The sequence below is a fragment of the Narcine bancroftii genome, chromosome 1 (assembly GCF_036971445.1).
Source record: "Narcine bancroftii isolate sNarBan1 chromosome 1, sNarBan1.hap1, whole genome shotgun sequence".
In the NCBI taxonomy this organism is placed as follows: domain Eukaryota; kingdom Metazoa; phylum Chordata; class Chondrichthyes; order Torpediniformes; family Narcinidae; genus Narcine; species Narcine bancroftii.
The window spans coordinates 247,032,283-247,050,249 of NC_091469.1; the positions used below are offsets into that span (position 1 = coordinate 247,032,283).

Here is a 17,967-nt window from a genome sequence, read left to right on the forward strand (position 1 = left end):
GGCTGACTTCCAGGCCAAACATTTTGGCAGTTTCCGCAAAACAGGACATCAAGCACTGAAGAGTTGGCTCTGAATGGGCAACTAAAGCAGCATCGTCTGCAAAGAGTAGTTCATGAATAAGTTGCTCTTGTGTCTTGGTGTGAGATTGCAGGCGCCTCAGATTGAAGAGACTGCCATCCGTGCGGTACCAGATGTAAACAGCGTCTTCATTGTTGAGGTCTTTCATGGCTTGTTTCAGCATCATGCTGAAGAAGATAGAAAAGAGGGTTGTTGAGAGGACACAGCCTTGCTTCTTGCCGTTGTTAATGGAAAAGGATTTGGAGAGCTCATTGCTGTATCTGACCCGACCTTGTTGGTTTTCGTACAGATGGATAACCATGTTGAGGAACTTGGGGGGGCATCCGAGGCGCTCTAGTATTTGCAAAAGCCCTTTCCTGCTCACGGTGTCGAAGGCTTTGGTGAGGTCAACAAAGGTGATGTAGATTCCTTTGTTTTGTTGTCTGCACTTTTCTTGGAGCTGTCTGAGGGCAAAGAGCATGTCAGTAGTTCCTCTGTTTGCGCGAAAGCCACACTGTGATTCTGGGAGGACATTTTCGGCGACACTAGGTATTAGTCTATTAAGGAGAATCCTAGCGAAGATTTTGCCTACAATGGAGAGCAGCGTGATTCCCATGTAGTTTGAGCAGTCTGATTTCTTGGCTTTGTTTTTGTACAGGGTGATGATGATGGCATTACGAATGTCCTGAGGCAGCTTTCCTTGGTCACAGCAGAGCATGAAAAACTCATGCAGTTTGGTATGCAGAGTTTTGCTGCCAGCCTTCCAGACCTCTGGGGGGATTCCATCCATACCTGCTGCTTTGCCACTTTTCAGTTGTTCAATTGCCTTATATGTCTCTTCCCGGGTAAGGACCTCTCCAGCTCTAGACTCAAGGGCTGTTGAGGGAGCTGGAGCAGGGCGGATTCTTGGACTGAGCGTTTGGCACTGAAAAGTGATTGGAAGTATTCTGACCATCGATTGAGGATGGAGATCTTGTCCCTGAGGAGGACTTCGCCGTCTGAGCTGCGCAGAGGGCTTTGGACTTGGGGTGAGGGGCCGTACACAGCCTTTAGCGTCTCATAGAAACCCCTGAAGTCGCCAATGTCAGAGCTAAGCTGGGTTCGTTTGGCGAGGCTAGTCCACCACTCATTTTGGATCTCCCGGAGTTTGCGCTGAAGATTTCTCTGGCCAGGAAGGCTTTACAAGGTGAGCCTGGTGGCAGATCGCTTCTTTGCCAGCAGCTCCTGGATTTCCTGGTTGTTTTTGTCAAACTAGTCCTTGTTTTTCCTGGCGGAGAAGCTCAGTACCTCTTCAGTGGATTGCAGTAAGGCCGTTTTCAGCTGATCCCAGAGGGTTTCAGGAGATGTCCATGAGGCAGTTTGCATCCTTGATCTTTGCTTGGAGGTTTGCCTGGAAGTTTCCTCTCACTTCGTCTTACTGCAAGTTTCCAACATTGAACCTCTTTCTGGGGGCTCCACTGTTCTTGAACTTTGGCTTGAAGTGAAGGTTGAGCTTGCAGCGAACAAGCCGGTGGTCAGTGTGGCATTCCGCGCTGGGCATGACCCTGGTGTGGAGCACATCTCGTTTGTCTCTTCCTCACACCAGAACGTAATCCAGGAGGTGCCAGTGTTTGGTTTGGGGATGCATCCAGGTAGTCTTCAGGCTGTCTCTCTGCTGGAAAAGGGTGTTAGTAATGACAGAGCTCCAACAGGAGGCGCCCATTGTCACTGCACTTGCCGACACCATGCTTGCCAAGGATTCCTGGCCAGGTTTCTGAGTCTTTGCCGACGCGAGCGTTGAAGTCGCCAAAGATGACAACCTTGTCGGCTATAGGGGTGCGTTGGATGAGGTTGCGCAGATCAATGTAGAACTTGTCATTTTCTGCTGGTTCTGCCTGAAGGGTTGGAGCATAGACACTGATGAGAGTGATGCATCGCTTGTTTTGAAGGGGGAGTCGCATGAACATGATCCGGTCAGAGTGGCCTGTTGGGAGGTTTTCGAGTTTGGAGGCAATGAAGTTCTTGACCATGAAGCCAACATCAGATAGGTGTCGTTCAGCCTGAGGTTTGCCAGACCAGTAGAGTGTGTAGCCCGCGCCGTGTTCTTGGAGGCTGCCTACATCTGCAAGGCAGACTTCGCTGAGAGTGGCTACGTCAGTGTCGAGTCTGAGGAGTTCATGTGCGATGAGGGCAGACCGATGTTCAGGTCGATGGCTGTCAGCCTTGTCTAGCATGGTTCTGATGTTCCAGCATGCAAGCTTGAGTTTGTGTGCATCTTTTGAGGGGGAGGACGTGGACCTGTCCTTGGGCCTGCGCAAAGGAGCTTTTAGGTGGAGTGCAGTGTGCGCAGTACTGGCCCCACCCTTTACACCCATGGTTTGTGTGCCGTGGCCAAGCAAGGTGGGACGTGGCAGCGAGGTCCTTGGGTCGTAGGTTTTATATTGGAGTGTCCTTCTCCTATGCAGGTTGCTTCACCGAGCTGAAAGTACCATCAAGTAAATGACCTCAATCGCAGATTGGATGAACTTTTGCCCAGAGTAGGAGGATCAAGTTTAAGGTGAAGGGGGTAGAGACTTAAAATGAACCTGAGGGATAACTTTTTTTACACAGAGGGTGGTGGGTATATGGAGGAGGAGGTGGTTGAGATTCAAGATTCCTTTATTTCATGATTATAATGTTTACAGAACATGTTATATTACATGAAATTGCCTTCTGCCTATTGTAAGGCAGACATTGTCGCTATGATTTATGCCTGGCACCCATTGCAGTAAGAGAGATACTATCGCAAATTTGGATGGAAACATGGATAGGGTTGGTTCAGAGGGATCAAGGCCAAACATAAGAAGCTGGGAATAGTGTGGGTGGAACATTTTAGTCGGTGTGGGCAAGTGGGGAGAAAGGATCTTTTTCCATACTCTATGAATCTATGTCTCAAATTTAAATCTTTTTCCCATTTCATTTTATCTTTATCCCAATCTATTTTACTTTCACTTTCCAACAAAATACAATACAAACCTGATATATAACCCTTTTTTGGAAATGAGAACACATATTTCTCAAAATCAGTTTCAGACAGTAAATTCATTTGACGACTGCATACCTGTTTTACAAAAGATCTTAACTGATAATACACAAATATAGAATAACCACTTATATCAAATCTCTTTTGCAATTCTACAAAAGAACAAAAATGACCTTCTAAAAAACAGTCAGATGAATTATGTATTCCTTTCTCCTCCCATTGTTTCAAAATAGTATTAGATACCGTGAAAGGAACAAGTTGATTATTATATAATGGTAATCTTCCCGACCACTTATTTTTCAATCCCATTTTATGTAATTTACTTGTCCATAAATTCATTAAATGTTTCAATATTGGTACATCATAAGTTCGTAACAAATTTTTATTCCATCAAAATAAAAATTCATTTGAAAATTTTTCAGAAATAACTGCCATTTCTATCTGTGCCCAACTAGGCGTATTTTGTGTGGCCATTAATGCGCTAAGAAATCTAAATTGAGCTGCTTCATAATAAAATTGAAAGTTAGGTAGCCGTAACCCGCCAAATTGAAATTCCCTCATCAATTTTTTAACGCCACCCTAGGAAATTTTCCTTTCCACAAAAAATCCCTAATTACTTTATATAAATCCTTAAAAAATCTTTTTTGTAAACAACAAGGAATTGATTGAAATAAATATTGTATACAAGGAAAAATATTCATTTTTATAGTATTAATTCTTCCTAATAAACCCAAAGGTAAATCTTTCCATTTAACTAAATCTGCCTTAATCTTCTTCATTAATGGAAGATAATTAAGTTTAACAATAACTGAAGAAGATTGGTCTGAAATCTGCCGTAATAGTGTTCGAAAATTGATTAATGCTAGATTGGCGATGATTAATTATAGTTTTATACATCAATTATATTTAACACCCGAAAAATTTAAAAAAATTTGGTTTTAGTAAATCAGATCTTTGTTTTCGTTGTGATCAGGTTTCTGGTACTTTTTTTACATGCTGTTTGGTTGTGTGATCGGTTACAACAATTTTGGAAAGGTATTCATCTGTATTTAATAATCTATATAATCTTCATATTGTATTAGACCCTGATATATTTTTATTAGGGAATATGCAACCGTTGATTGATTTAGAATTAGATAATTACCAGATCTCTTTTATTTACTTAGCGCTGGCAGTGGCCAAGAAATGTATAGCGATTACTTGGAAGAATAGAAATGTATTGTCTTTAGATAGGTGGTATTCAGAGATGAAGTTTTGTTTGGTTATGGAAAGAATATCTTTTTCTATACAAGATAAGATGTCTTTTTATGAGTTAAAGTGGACCCCATTTATTGATTATATACAATTTAAATGTTTGAATTAATCATCTTTTTTTCTTTAAAAAAACCTTTTTTTTAATTATATATTTTTTCTATATATATTTTTTTTCTTTCTTTTTTTTTCTTTTTTTGTTTTTTTATTATTAGTTGGTTTTTTTCATTTAAGTTTTTGTTTTTGTTTTTTTATATATATTCTTATATAATAAATTTTTTTTGGATTAATAATTAATACTTAATTAATTTTTTTTGTTTTTTTTATATATATCGAGCTTTTTTTTAAAGATATATATTTTTTATTTTTTTATTATACTAATAGTATTAATTCTTCACTCTTTATCGTGGGGGTGGGGGGGGGTTTAGGGGTTAAAAATAGTTTTTTTTTAAGTCTTTTTTTTTAGTTGTTAGGTGGAAATGCCGAGATTGGTATTGTATTAATCATGTTACTTTGTACTTGTATTACTTTATTTTGTATTTTTTTCTGTACGTGAATTACTTACTTTCTTCATATGTTAAAATTAATAAATAAAGCTTCGAAAAAAAAAAAGAATCTATGACTCTGTGAAGGATAATGTAATAAATCATCAGTCCATGACTGTAGTATCTTGCCTTTCTCTTAGCCTGTCTGCCGGTGCTTAATACGTTGCAGTTGGCTCACAATAAGCTGTGTAAGGTGCAAGATATTGAACATCTGATGCAGTGCCCGAGCCTGCGTGTCCTCGACCTGTCGTACAACAAGCTCGATGATCCAAACATTATCACTGTTCTTGAGGAGATGCCTAACCTGGTAAGTGGTTTACCTGCCAATTTTGTATGCACAAATGAAAACTAGTGCATGTTAAATACAGGGTGTAGCCTCTCATAATCATACACATCTCTATTAAGTTGCCTCTCATTCTTCTTTGCTCCAAAGAGAAAAGCCCTAGCTTGCTCAACCTTCCTTCATAAGACCTGATCTGCAATTCAGGCAACTTCTTGGGAAACCTCCTCTGCGGCTTTTTTAAAGCTTCCACATCCTTCTTCTAATGAGGTGTCCCAGAACTGAGCACTCCCATGTTTGGTTGAACCAGAGTTTTATGGAGCTGCAATGTTACTTTATGGATCTTGAACAGATTCCCCCAACCAATGAAGGCCAGCATACCATATGCCTTAATAAGCACTCGATCAACTGACATGGCAACATTGAAGAATCTATGGACTTTGATCCCAAGATTCCTTTGAGCGAAGCATGACTACCCTCAGCCTGATGCACAGGTATCAATGTACCTTTGCTCTTTCGCTACCACATCTCCATACCTCACTTGCCACGATCTGCCACAGATCTCTCCAACACTTCATTCTTTGCTGAGTCCACGCATTCAACCGCTGATTACTCATGCTTAGCATCCATCAAGGACTGGAATCTTGCATCCCTGGTGACTACCTTCTCGTTGACCTCCCATGTGGGTCTCCACTCTGGCCCCAGGCGACCCACAGGAGAGAGCTCCTGACATGCATCTCCATCTTTGCCTCAGTAACCTACAGGATCAAACCTCTGACATGAACTTTCACCCTGAACCCGCTGGCCCAGAGGTCCGGGCTTCACACATGGGTCTCCGATATGGCCCCAGCAACCTACAGAATTGAGCCTCCTCCACAAACTTTCACCTTGAGCTCAGTGACCTACAGAACCGAGCTTCAGATGTGGGTTTCCACCTTGGCCCCTGCAACCCACAGGAATGAGCCTCCATCATGAACTCCCACACTGACTCTGGAAGCACACAGGCCTCTCTCTCTCCACCCTCCCTTGGACCCTTCCTACCCTCCAACTCCTTATCCACCTCTTCCCCGCCATGACAACCTACCTCACTGACCTATTCCCCCAGCCCCTGTCTGGTCTTCACCAGCCTCTTTGACCTTCCCCTCTCAGAGATTGAACACTCGGTCCTCAGTAGAGGCCTCACCTTCATCCCCTTCGCCCACACCTTAATGAGTACCATACACATCACGATGAGAACTCTTCTATCATCGACTCTGTCTCCATGCCTATTTTCCCAACCACGATTTATCACCCCCATTACAGATCCCTTCTCCTGCTTGAATCCTTCTTTTTTCCTCCTGGACACCTTGCCCCAATCTTGTGTCTGCTCTGGTACTTTATATTTACAACTGCTGCCATGACATCAACCAGATCGTCTTCACTACTCCCCTTACTCATTCCAATCTCACCCCCTCAGAAAGCCATAGAATATTACAGTGCAGAAACTGGCTCCTGCCAGTCTGTGCCGAACCATTTTTTTGCCTAGTCACACAGACCTAACCCCCCTCTCCACAGTCCATAAGCCTCCATACCTCTCCCATCCATGTACCTGTCAAAATTCTTGTTTCTTTTGAATATTTTATTTAAATCAACACATATATGAAAATTATGACAATTAATATCAACTCACAGTGTTACAATGTTTACAAATATATCTTGATAATATATAAAAAATGAAAAGAACAAAAAACTAAGATACTACTAACATTAAAAACTAAAAAAAACCCTACCCCCCCCCTTAACCTGAACTAACCTTTTAGAAAAAAATATTTATAGTTTAAGGGGGTAAATATTCTGCACTTTTACAAATTTGGAGCCCGTACACTAGAATAATGAGATTAAAATTATAATTTTTAAAATTATTTTGAATTCTCCTAGCCAGTGAAGTTTTCTGTAAATGAGTAATAATTTCTTGAAAAATGTTATTTTTGGGATCCTTGAGTGTCATCTGAAGCAATCCAAATTAATATATAGTTATGTTATCATATATTTTATATTTAGATTCACCACCTCAGCTGGCAGCTCATTCCACATTCCTGCCACTCTCTGTTGAAGAAGTTCCCCTAAACTTTTCCCTTTCACTCTTAACCCATGTCCCCTCACCTACCCTCAATGTAAAAAGCCCAATTACAATTATTCTAGCTATCCTTCTCATAATTTTAAATATCCCTATATCTGATCTCCCTCATTCTTCTTCTCTCCAGAGAATAAAGTCCTAATCTGATTAACCTTACCCTGTAACTCAGTTCCTGAAGACCGTGCAACTTCCTAGTAAATCTTCTCTGCACTTTTTCTACCTTATTGATATATTTCCAGTAGTTAGGTGACCAAAAATGCACATAATACTCCACATTTGGCCTCATTAATGTGTTGTACAACTTTACCATAATATCCCAGCTCATATACTCAATACTTTGATTTATCAAGGCTAATAAGTAAAAAGTTATCTTTACAACCCTATTCACTTGAGATGCCTCTCTCAGGGAATGATGTATTTGTATTACCAGGTCCCTCTGTTGTACTACATTCCCAAGGGTCCTTCCATTTACTGTGTATGTCCTTTCTTGGTTTGATCTTCCAAAATGCAACCCCTCACACTTGTCTGCATTAAACTCCATCTCCCATTTTTCAGTTCATTTTTCCATCTTTTCCAGATCTGCAAGCTTTGAAAACATTCTTCGCTGTCCACAACACCTGCAATCTTCACGTTATCTGCAAACTTGTTGATCCAGTTTACCACATTATTATCCATATCAATGATACAGATAACAAACAACATTGGTCCCAGCACCGATCCCTGAGTTGCACCACTAGTCACAGACCTCCAGTCTGTGAAGCAATCATCCACTACTACTCTCTCTCTTCTCCCTTCCAGCCATTCTTGAAACCAGTTCACTACTTCAGCATGAATACCTCTCATTTGACTAACCTCCCATGTGGGACTTTGCCAGAGGCCTTACTGAAATCCATGTAGCCTTTCCTTCGCCAGCTTTCCTGATAACCTCTTTGAAAAACTCTTAAGATAGGTTAAACATGACCTGCCATGCACAAAGCCAGGTTGATTATCCCTAATTAGTTTCAGGCTATCCAAATAAATCCCATATCTGATCTCTTAGAACACCTTCTACTGACATCAGACTCACTAGTCTATAATTTCCAGGGTTATTCTTGGAGCCTGTTTTAAACAACGGAACAATGTGAGCTACCCTCCAATCCTCTGGCATACATCACCCGTGGCTAAGGATATTTAAAATTTTTCTGCAGAGCCCCTGCAATTTCTACACAAGCCTTCCTCAAGGCCCAAGGGAATATCATGTTAGGCCCTGGGGATTTATCCACCCTTATTTACTTTAAGACAGCAAGCATTTTCTTCCCTTTAATCTGTATATTCTATGATCTCACAGCTTGTTTCTTTACTTCCCACAACTCTATACCTGTTTCCTGAGTGAACAGGATTGAAAAGAACCACTTAAGGCCTCCCCATCTTTTTTGGTTTCATACAAAGCTGACCACTCTGATGTTCAAGCGGACCAATTTTGTCCCTTACTCTTGCTTTTGCTCTTAATATACCTGTATAAACCCTTAGGATTTTCCTTCATATTGTCTGCCAAAGGAACCTTGTGTCTTCTTTTTTTCCTTCCTTATTTTTTTCTTGAGGTTTCTCTTGCATTTTTATCTTTCTCTTCTTCCAAACTGGATTTCCAATATCCCTTGAAATCCAAGGTTCCATAGGCCTGCTGACCTAGCCTTTAATCTTGACAGGGACGTACATCGCACATCCTTGCCACAAAATATATTATCCCAATCCACACATTCCAGATCCTCAAAATTGGCCTTTCTCCACTTTAGAATCTCAACTCGAGGCCAAGACTTGAAAATGTTCCCCAACACATATATCTGTCTTTTCCCATTTCCTAAAAGGAGATCCAGTAATCCACTCTCTCTAGTAGATACCTCTATATATTGATTTGGAACTTTCTTGAACAATTGGACAAACTCCAAGCCGTCCAACCATTTTACAGTATTGGAGGCGCAGTCAATATGTGGAAAGTTAAAATCCCATACTATTACAACCCTGTATTTCCTGAAGCTGCCTGCTAACTCTCTACAGATTTGTTCCTCCAATTTTCGTTGACTATTGGGCAGTCTATAATAAGGTACACGATTTTTATCCAGAACCTTTGGGGGACGATGTGTTCCAAATTTCAAATTTTTCCGGATTTCGAAAAGCCCACCCAAATTGTGCTGTCGTATTCACCCCCATCCCTTTCCAGTCGTCTGGCCGTCTCCTCCGACCGCCGGTCCCTCGCCACCCAGATGTCTCCCCCAACCGTGGACCCTCGGCCACCCGACCACACCCCCGACCGCAGTCCCTCGGCCGCCCGACCACACCCCCGACCGCAGTCCCTCGGTTGCCTGACTACACCCCTGACCGCAGTCCCTCGGCCGCCTGGCAGTCTACCCCGACCTCGGTCCCTCGGCTGTCTCCCCTGACCACCAGTCCCGCGGCTGCCCGGCGACCTCCCTCAACCACGTTTCGCGGCCGCCTGGCAGTCTACCCTGGCCATCTGCCCTGACCGTGGTCCCTCGGCCGTCCGGACATCTCCCCCGACTGCGGTCCCTCGGCCATTTTCCCTGACCACCGGTCCTTCGGCCGCCTGGCAGTCTCTCCTGACCACAGTCCCTCGGCCGTTTCCCCCGACCACCAGTCTCTCGGCCTCCCAGCAGTCTCCCTCAGCTGCCCGGCAGTCTACCCCAGCCATCTCCCCCGACCGTCGATTTCTCGGCCGCCTGGCAGTCTCCCCGGACCGCGGTCCCTTGGCCGTCTCCCCTGACCACTGGTCCCTCGGCCGCCTGGCAGTCTCCCCCAATCGCGTCCCTCAGCCGCCTGGCAGTCTCCCCCGACCACCAGTCCATCGGCCACCTCCCCTGACCGCTGGTCCCCACTTGCTGGATTTTGGAGCTTTCCAGATTTTAAATATCTGGATAAAGGATCATGTACCTGTACTATTCTTTTTAGAATATTTTTATTGAGTTTAACATATAAATCCTAAATACAAAGTCTCTAATAAAACAAATAACAGGTCATTTCGTGTACATAACACAAATTAATACAAAAGTAAATCAAAAGACCCTATCCATATTTGTTTATTTAATAATGTTTCTTAAAAATAATTCTGGATAGAAACTAAGTAAACTACATTAGTTTTTAGTTGGTCTAAACTAGGGGTAAATTCTGTCTAATTTGATGATATGGTCGATAACAACCATATTTAAATCCATATTAACAAATTAATCTAAAAAAAAATGTAAAAAAAATGCCCTAACCTAAATCTAATCTACCCCCTCCCTCCACAAAAATATGTGAAAATATGGATCAAATAATGACCTTCAGACACTAGACAGAGAAGCACTGGAGCATCCAAACTTCTTAAATCTTCCAATCATGGTAGTATTCTATGAATAGGTCCCACATCTTGTCAAATTGAAACTTTCTATTTTTCATGTTGTACCTAATTTTCTCCAAGCTTAAATAGGATATTACATCATGTAACCACTGTGCAAGAGTTGGTAACATGTCACCTTTCCATTTCAATAAAATTGCTCATCTGGCTATCAACACTTCTGGGTTGCAGACAGAGGTAGATTCAGTTTGAGAGAAAAATCAAACAAGACAATTAAAGGGCAGGTTCTATTTTGATTTTAAAAATCGTTGATACAATTTGGAAAATGTTGTCCCAAAATCTTCCTAAATTGGGGCACTTCCAGAACATAAATTTTACACTTCTCACATAATGGATCAATATCTACATAAAGACGAGATAATTTGAGTTTGGACATACGTGTTCTATGTACCACCTTAAATTGTAATGAACAATGCCTTGCACAAAATGAAGAATCATTAATCAAGCTGAGAGCAGAGTATCAATCTTCATCTAAAAATGTTTCCAATCATTCTTAATCCCAGTCATTGAGGCTGATCTTAAATCCAATGTCATTATCAATAGATAATATTAATCCACCGTGAACAAACTAAATTAAAAAATAAATTTAAAATATTTGAATTTGAGATTTGAGGAAAATCAGAAAGTTTGGACTGAACAAAATGCCTAACTTGTAAATAACTAAAAAATGTCTATTAGAAAAGTAAAATTTAGCTGGCAATTGTTCAAAAGCAGCAAAATTATCCCAAACAGAAAGATCTTTATAACTTGATACCTAATCTTTATCATTCTGTAAAGCCTGCGTCTAACACAGACGGCTGAAAAAGATGGTTATCTGAAATGGCACTAGGAAGAGAAAAACTGTTATAAGCAAAAATTGTCCTAAATGGAGCCCATATTCTCAGCCTATTTCTCATTATCAGATTATGTGTCAATTTAGAAAAGGAAAAGCGTAAAAAGGAACCTAAAATTGCCAACAGAGATGATTTTTTAGAAAACTTCAGTTCCATTTCTACCCAAGGTGATTCACTAATTTATCAAAATCTAATAATAAGAGTAGATTATGTATATTAGCTGCCCAATAATAAAAGTAAAAAATTGGAAGTGATAATCCCCATTCCTTATAGTCTTTTGCAGATAGGCTTTATTGATACGTGGTTGTTTTCCCTGCCATATGAATGAAGAAATATTGTCTAACGAGTTAAAGAAGGATTTAGGTGTGATAAATGGTAAAACTTGAAAAAAAGTATAGAGGTTTAGGTGAAATGTTTATTTTGATTTAATTGATACATCTAATCATTGTAATAGATAAGGGTGACCATCCCAATAATCCAAGTACTTTAACCTGATTAAGTTATACCAAAAAACTTTCTTTCAATAAATTTTTATAACTTTTCATAATAATTCTTAAATATTGGAATTGGTCCTTCACTATTTTTAACAAAAAAAAAAATTAGGTTACCTTTAAAAAGATCTTTTAAGGGGTAAAAATTCACTCTTGTGCAAATTTAATTTATAATGCAAAAACTGCATAAATTGGGCAAGCAAAGTTAATATATTTATTATATAAACCTTTGGATTTGAAATAAAGAGCAATAGATACATCTGAGTAAAGAATTACTTTATGTTTAACTCCACGTCTAGTTATTCTTTTAAATTGTCTACACTGTCGGAGAACCACAGCTAGAGGATTCAATACTATATCAAAAAGCAAAGGACTTGTAGGGCATCTTTGCCCCGTTACCCTAGAAGCCCTAAACATTTTCAATTGTTGTGAATTAAAACAAATTGAAGCATGAATTAATTAATAGGACATGAATTAATTTAACCCATTTTATGAAATCTGGGCAGAATTTCCCATTCCACCCTATCAAATGCTTTCTCAGCATCTAACGAGAGAATACATTCCATCATTGGAGTGGATGGTAAATATATTCAATAATCAATGAATGTTATAATAAAAATAATAATGCTTAATAAAACCACTTTGGTCAAAATCAGTAATAATTGGTAGAATATTTTCTAATCTATCTGCTTGAACTTTAGATAAAATCTTCATATCTGCATAGAGTAGTGAAATAAGGTGCACATTCTGTTGATTCTTTCCCTTTTTTCAAAATAAGAGATATACTCCCCTCATTAAAAGATAAGGGAAGTTTCCCATTTTTAAATGAGTCATCAAACATGGAGGTTAAGTGTTGTAGGTACAAGCCATTTAGAGAAAGATTTATAAAATTCAGCAGGAAAACTGCCTGGGCCTGGAAATTTACCAAACCCATGAGCGTGGACATACTTTTCCTCTTTCTCGGATCCAGCCCTATAGCCTCAGTAGATGAGACCTCTGGTGTGTTCTGCCTGTGTACAGCTGTGATATTTTCCTGATGAGCAATGCCACTGCTCCCTCTTTCACTCCCCCCATTCTATCGCGTCTAGCCTGGAACATTGATCTTCTAGTCCTGCCCCTCCTGCAATCAAGTTTCACTAATGGCCACAATGTCATAATTCCACGTGCCAATCCACGCTCTAAACTTATCTGCCTTTCATAGAATATTCCTTCCCTTGAAATAGATGCACTTTAGAAAATTTCCAGCACGTACAACCTGTTGACTTCTAATGGTGCATGCAAATTTCACATAATATTTTCCCTCCTACACTCCTCTATCTGCTCGGGCACTCTGGTTCCCATCCCCTGCAAATCTAGTTTAGTCCCCCTCCAGCTCAGATGCAAATTGCCTTGTCGGAACAGGTCCCACTTTCCTTGGAAGAGAGCCCAATGATTCAGAAACGTGAAGCTCTTCCTCCTGCATCATGTTTTTCGCCATGTGTTAAGCTGTTTTAGCATCCTCTTTCTAACCTCATCAGCACGTGGCACGGGTAGCAATCCTCAGATCACAGCTCTGGAGGTCCTCTCCTTCAACCTAGTGTCTAACTCCCTGAATTCTTTTTGCAGGACCTCCTCACCTTTCCTACCTACGTCATTGGTCCCTATATAGACCCCGACACCTGACTGCTCACCCTCCCTCCTGAGAATGCTGTGAACGATCTGAGATATCATGAACCCTGGCACCATGGAGGCAACATACCATTCCGGATACTCAATCTCTTCCACAGAACCTCTGTCCCCCTAACAATAGAATCCCCTATCACTACAGCTCGCTTCTTCTCCTCTCTTCCCTTTTTAGCCACAGGACCAGACTCCGTGCCAGAGGCCTGATCGCTGTGGCTTGTCCATGATAGGTAGTTTCCCCTCCTTCCCCAAGCAGTATCAAAAATGGTATACTTGTTATTGAGGTGAATGGCCACAGGGGTGCCCTGTAATGCCTGGTTGTTCCCTAATCTTCTCCATGTAACTCCTGTCTAGCACACCCTCCTGGCAGATCCATCATGTTTACATGCTCCTGTGCCACTGAATTGGCCTCCTCTTACCTCAACTGGTCCGCATGGTCCAGACCTTCCCCAATTACATCCAGGACACTTCACACGCCCTCCACCACTTCAACAACTTCCAGTTCCCTGAACCCGATCTCCTCATATTAACCATGGATATCCAATCCCTATACACCTCCATTCCCCATACTAAAGGCCTCAAATCGCTTTGTTTTTTTCTGGACAATAGAATCTACCAGTCCGCCTCATCTCCACCCTTCTCCATCTGGCAGAACTTGTCCTCACCCTTAATAATTTCTCCTTTGACTCATCCCACTTTCTCCAGATCAAAAAGGTAGCCATAGGTAACCACATGGGCCCCAGCTTTACCTGCCTTTTTGTTGGCTACGTGGAACAATCCGTGCTCTAAGCCTACACAGGAAGGCCCCTCAACTCTTCCTCTGTTACATCAATGACTACTTTGATGCTGCCTCATGTTCCCATGATTAGCTTGTTGACTTCATCCACTTTGCTGCCAACTTCCTCCCTGGCCTCAAAATTACTTGGTCCATCACTTGGTACACTCTTTTTTCTCAATCTCTATCTCTATCCCAGGAGACAAACTCTTGACAGACATCTTCTATAAACCCACTAACTTCACAGTTACCCCGACTCTTCCCACCCTGTCCCCTGTAAGAATTTTATGCCATTCTCTCAATTATTCCATCTTCATCGCATCTGCATCTAGGATGAGGGCTTTCATGCCAGATCATCAGAGATATCCTTTTTCTTCAAATAACATGGCTTTCCCTCTACCACCATCAACTCGGCACTAACTGAGTTCCATGACTCATACATCTGCCCTGGCCCCCTCCGCCCCCATGTGCAACAGGGACAGGATTCCTCTTGTCCCCACATACCACCTCACCAGCCTCCACATTCCAACATATCATCCTCTGCCATTTCAGCTATCTATAATGTGATTCCACCACTAGACACAAATTCCCCTCTCCTCCACTCTCAGCCTTCCTCAGGGACAACTCCCTCCATGATTCTCTTGTCCACTCATCTTCCAACTGAGCACCCTCCAACCAGATGGCATTAATATCGACTTCTCTGGCTTTCGTTAAAACCCCCCCTTCCCCAATCACCTTTCTCCTTCCATCATCCCCTTTCACACAAACGTGATAAATTCTTATTTTGCCCTTTATCATAACCATTTGTTGGTCTAGATTGCTCCCCCATTGTTTAAATTCTGAGACTTGCTGAGATTTCCTACTTCTGGCTTGTTCTGCTTATTCCTTGAAGGGCTCAGGTCCAACACACCAGCAATATATCTGTTTCCTATAGCTGCCGAAAAGATCTGTTGAGTTCCTCCACATTTTGGTGTGTTTTTATCCCAAGATATTGTTAAGAATCTTGCTATTAACCACATACTCCACCTCTAAGTTCGATTTTCCAACTCCTTGAATAACTCAATTAGGATCATGAAGTAGGACCTGTCCCTCACAAGGCCATTGATGACTATTCCTAATTAAGCTTTGCTTCTCCAAATGCTTGTAAATCATGTCCCACCCTTGTCATCAGACTCACTGGTCTATAATTTCCAGGATTCTCCTTGCTACTTTTCTTGAACAAGGGAACTACATTTGCCATTGTCCAAGGAGAAAGCAAAGGTCATCATCATTCCTGCCGTAATCTGGTCTATCTTATCCTATCCTATTCTACCCTATCCTATCCTACTCTACCCTACCCTACCCTACCCTTACCCTACCCTATCCTACCTTACCCTACCCTATCCTACCTTACCCTACCCTACCCTTACCCCTGCCCTACCTTACTCTACTCTACCCTTATCCTTACCCCTACCCGACCCGATCCTACCCTACCCTTACTCTACCCTACCCTTACCATACCCTACCCTACCCTATCTGATTCTGGAAATCTACCTTTTTCAGAAGTACCTACACTTTCTCTCTTAACCTCCAATACATGAGCATGTTCTTTGATGACCTCACATTCACCAAGTACCTCTCTCTGGTCAGAACTGAAGCAAACTATTCATTAAGGACCTCCTCTACCTCCAAGCACATGTTTCCTTCCCCCCCCCCCCCCACCCCAATCCCTAAGTAGTCCTAACCTCACTTTAGTTATCCTCGTGTTCTCTACATACATGTAGAATGGTTTAGGATTTTCCTAAATCTTATTTCTCAAGTCCCCCTTTATGCCCTCCTAAGTCTCTTCTTGTTATTTCTTGGCTATGTCATAATTCTCTGGAGCCCTGATTAATTTTTGCTTCTAAACCTTTATGCTTCCTTTTTCCTTTTGACAAACTGTTTCACCTCTCCTCAAGCATAGTTCTGTCATTTTACCACCCTTTCCCCATCACAATGGGAAAATCCCAAGCTGCATTTTTGCAGTGCATTTCCCTGAAAACAATTTACTTTCCCAAGTTCTTGCTTCAAGTAATTGTAATTTGCTCTTCCCCAATTAAACACTTTCCCATGTCGTCTGCTCATATCTATGACAATGGCTATCCTAAAGGTCAAGGAGTTGTGGTCATCATCTTTACATTTCTAGATAATTACACAAGAAATGAGGTGTGAATAAAATCAGTCATCTTTCAGATGCAAGAGATCATGAGAAATTCTCTTCCAAGTACTGGATTTTAACTTTGCTGAGACTGACATTATTAAAGACCTGGGATGTTATGTTGAAGTTGCATAAGACATTGCTAAGGCTAAATTTGCAGTATTGTATGCAGTTCTGGTCATCTACCTAGGGCAAAGATAGTAAGTAATAAGATTGAAAGAATCCAGAGAAAATTTAAAAGGATGTTGCTTGAAGAGCTGAGTAATGATGAAAAGTTGAATAAGTTGGGACATTCCCCGGAGCATTAGAAAAATGGAAAATTAATAAGAGGCATTCAAAATAATGAAGGGTACAGATAGGGTAAAAGTAAACATGCTTTCTCCACCAAGGTTGGGTGAAACAAGAACTAGTCGTCATGGCTCTCTACCTGTTGCTTCTTGGCTTCTTTCTCTTCTGCCCTCCCTCTTGTATTCACTTGTTGTCTCTCCTACCTGTTAGCCTTCTTCCCTCCTATCTCCCCCTTTTTGTTTGGGTGTCCATCTTTTTTTTCTAGATTTCTAGTGAAGGCCTCAAGCCTGAAGTGTTGCTTCCTGTGGTTGCTGTATGAGCTGCTGAATTTGTCAGCACAACTTGACCCCAGCATCTGCAAATGTTGTTGCTTGGTGGACCTGGAGTCATATGTCGGGCAGATCAGGTGATGACAACACACTTCATTCCCTGAGGAACATTTGTAAACCTAAAGTGCTGTGACCTTTTGTCACAATTCTCTGTTAAGTAACTGATTCTGCTGGAACCAACAAAAGGAAGTGACTATCTATCTTAAACATCCCAAACCTGTGTATATTTCCTCTCCATTTACTTGGCATTTTTACATAGAAACCAGAATTATTCCAAAAAAATTAGCATACTTACCTGTGTCCCAATGTGGAAATTTACACAAGGGTACTTTTACACAGCCTTCCTGTGTTGTGGAGTTTGTCGGAGGGGGAACGTTGTATTCATTAGGCCTGTTTCTTATGGAGTGGCTTCGGTCAATATATACTGCAGCTGTTCTGTAAAAATGTTTAGGGGTATGAGTGGGAAAATTACGGGATGGAATTTGCATTAAAAATTCCGTCCTGACATTTTTACACTGTCACCAGAGCAGAAATTTTCCTGAAATTTTCTGCTGTTTGGTGGCTGTGCAAAATTGTCTGTGGAGGGAAATTTCCAAGTCCTGGAGTTTTAAAGGCAACTGCTTAAACAAGCTGGGTGAAAAAAAAATATCCATATGTAGATATAGATATATATCGATATCTGTGCCAAATGTGGTGTTCAAATCCAAGGTAAAACTCTGCAGCTTCTACCATTAATCCTGGCAGCCCAATACATTCGTGGATAAAACATTTGCCA

At 41.2% G+C, this 17,967-nt stretch overlaps 1 protein-coding gene across 6 annotated transcripts in view; it reads left to right on the top strand.

Annotated features, from left to right (window-relative positions):
- LOC138740896 (dynein axonemal assembly factor 1-like) overlaps window positions 1-17,967 on the top strand; it is a 297,316-nt gene that overhangs the window by 134,588 nt on the left and 144,761 nt on the right. For all 6 annotated transcript variants that reach the window (XM_069894183.1, XM_069894219.1, XM_069894191.1 and 3 more), the window contains one exon: window positions 4,995-5,161. In XM_069894183.1, coding sequence (XP_069750284.1) covers window positions 4,995-5,161 — 167 coding nt within the window. The remainder of the gene's footprint in view (window positions 1-4,994; window positions 5,162-17,967) is intronic.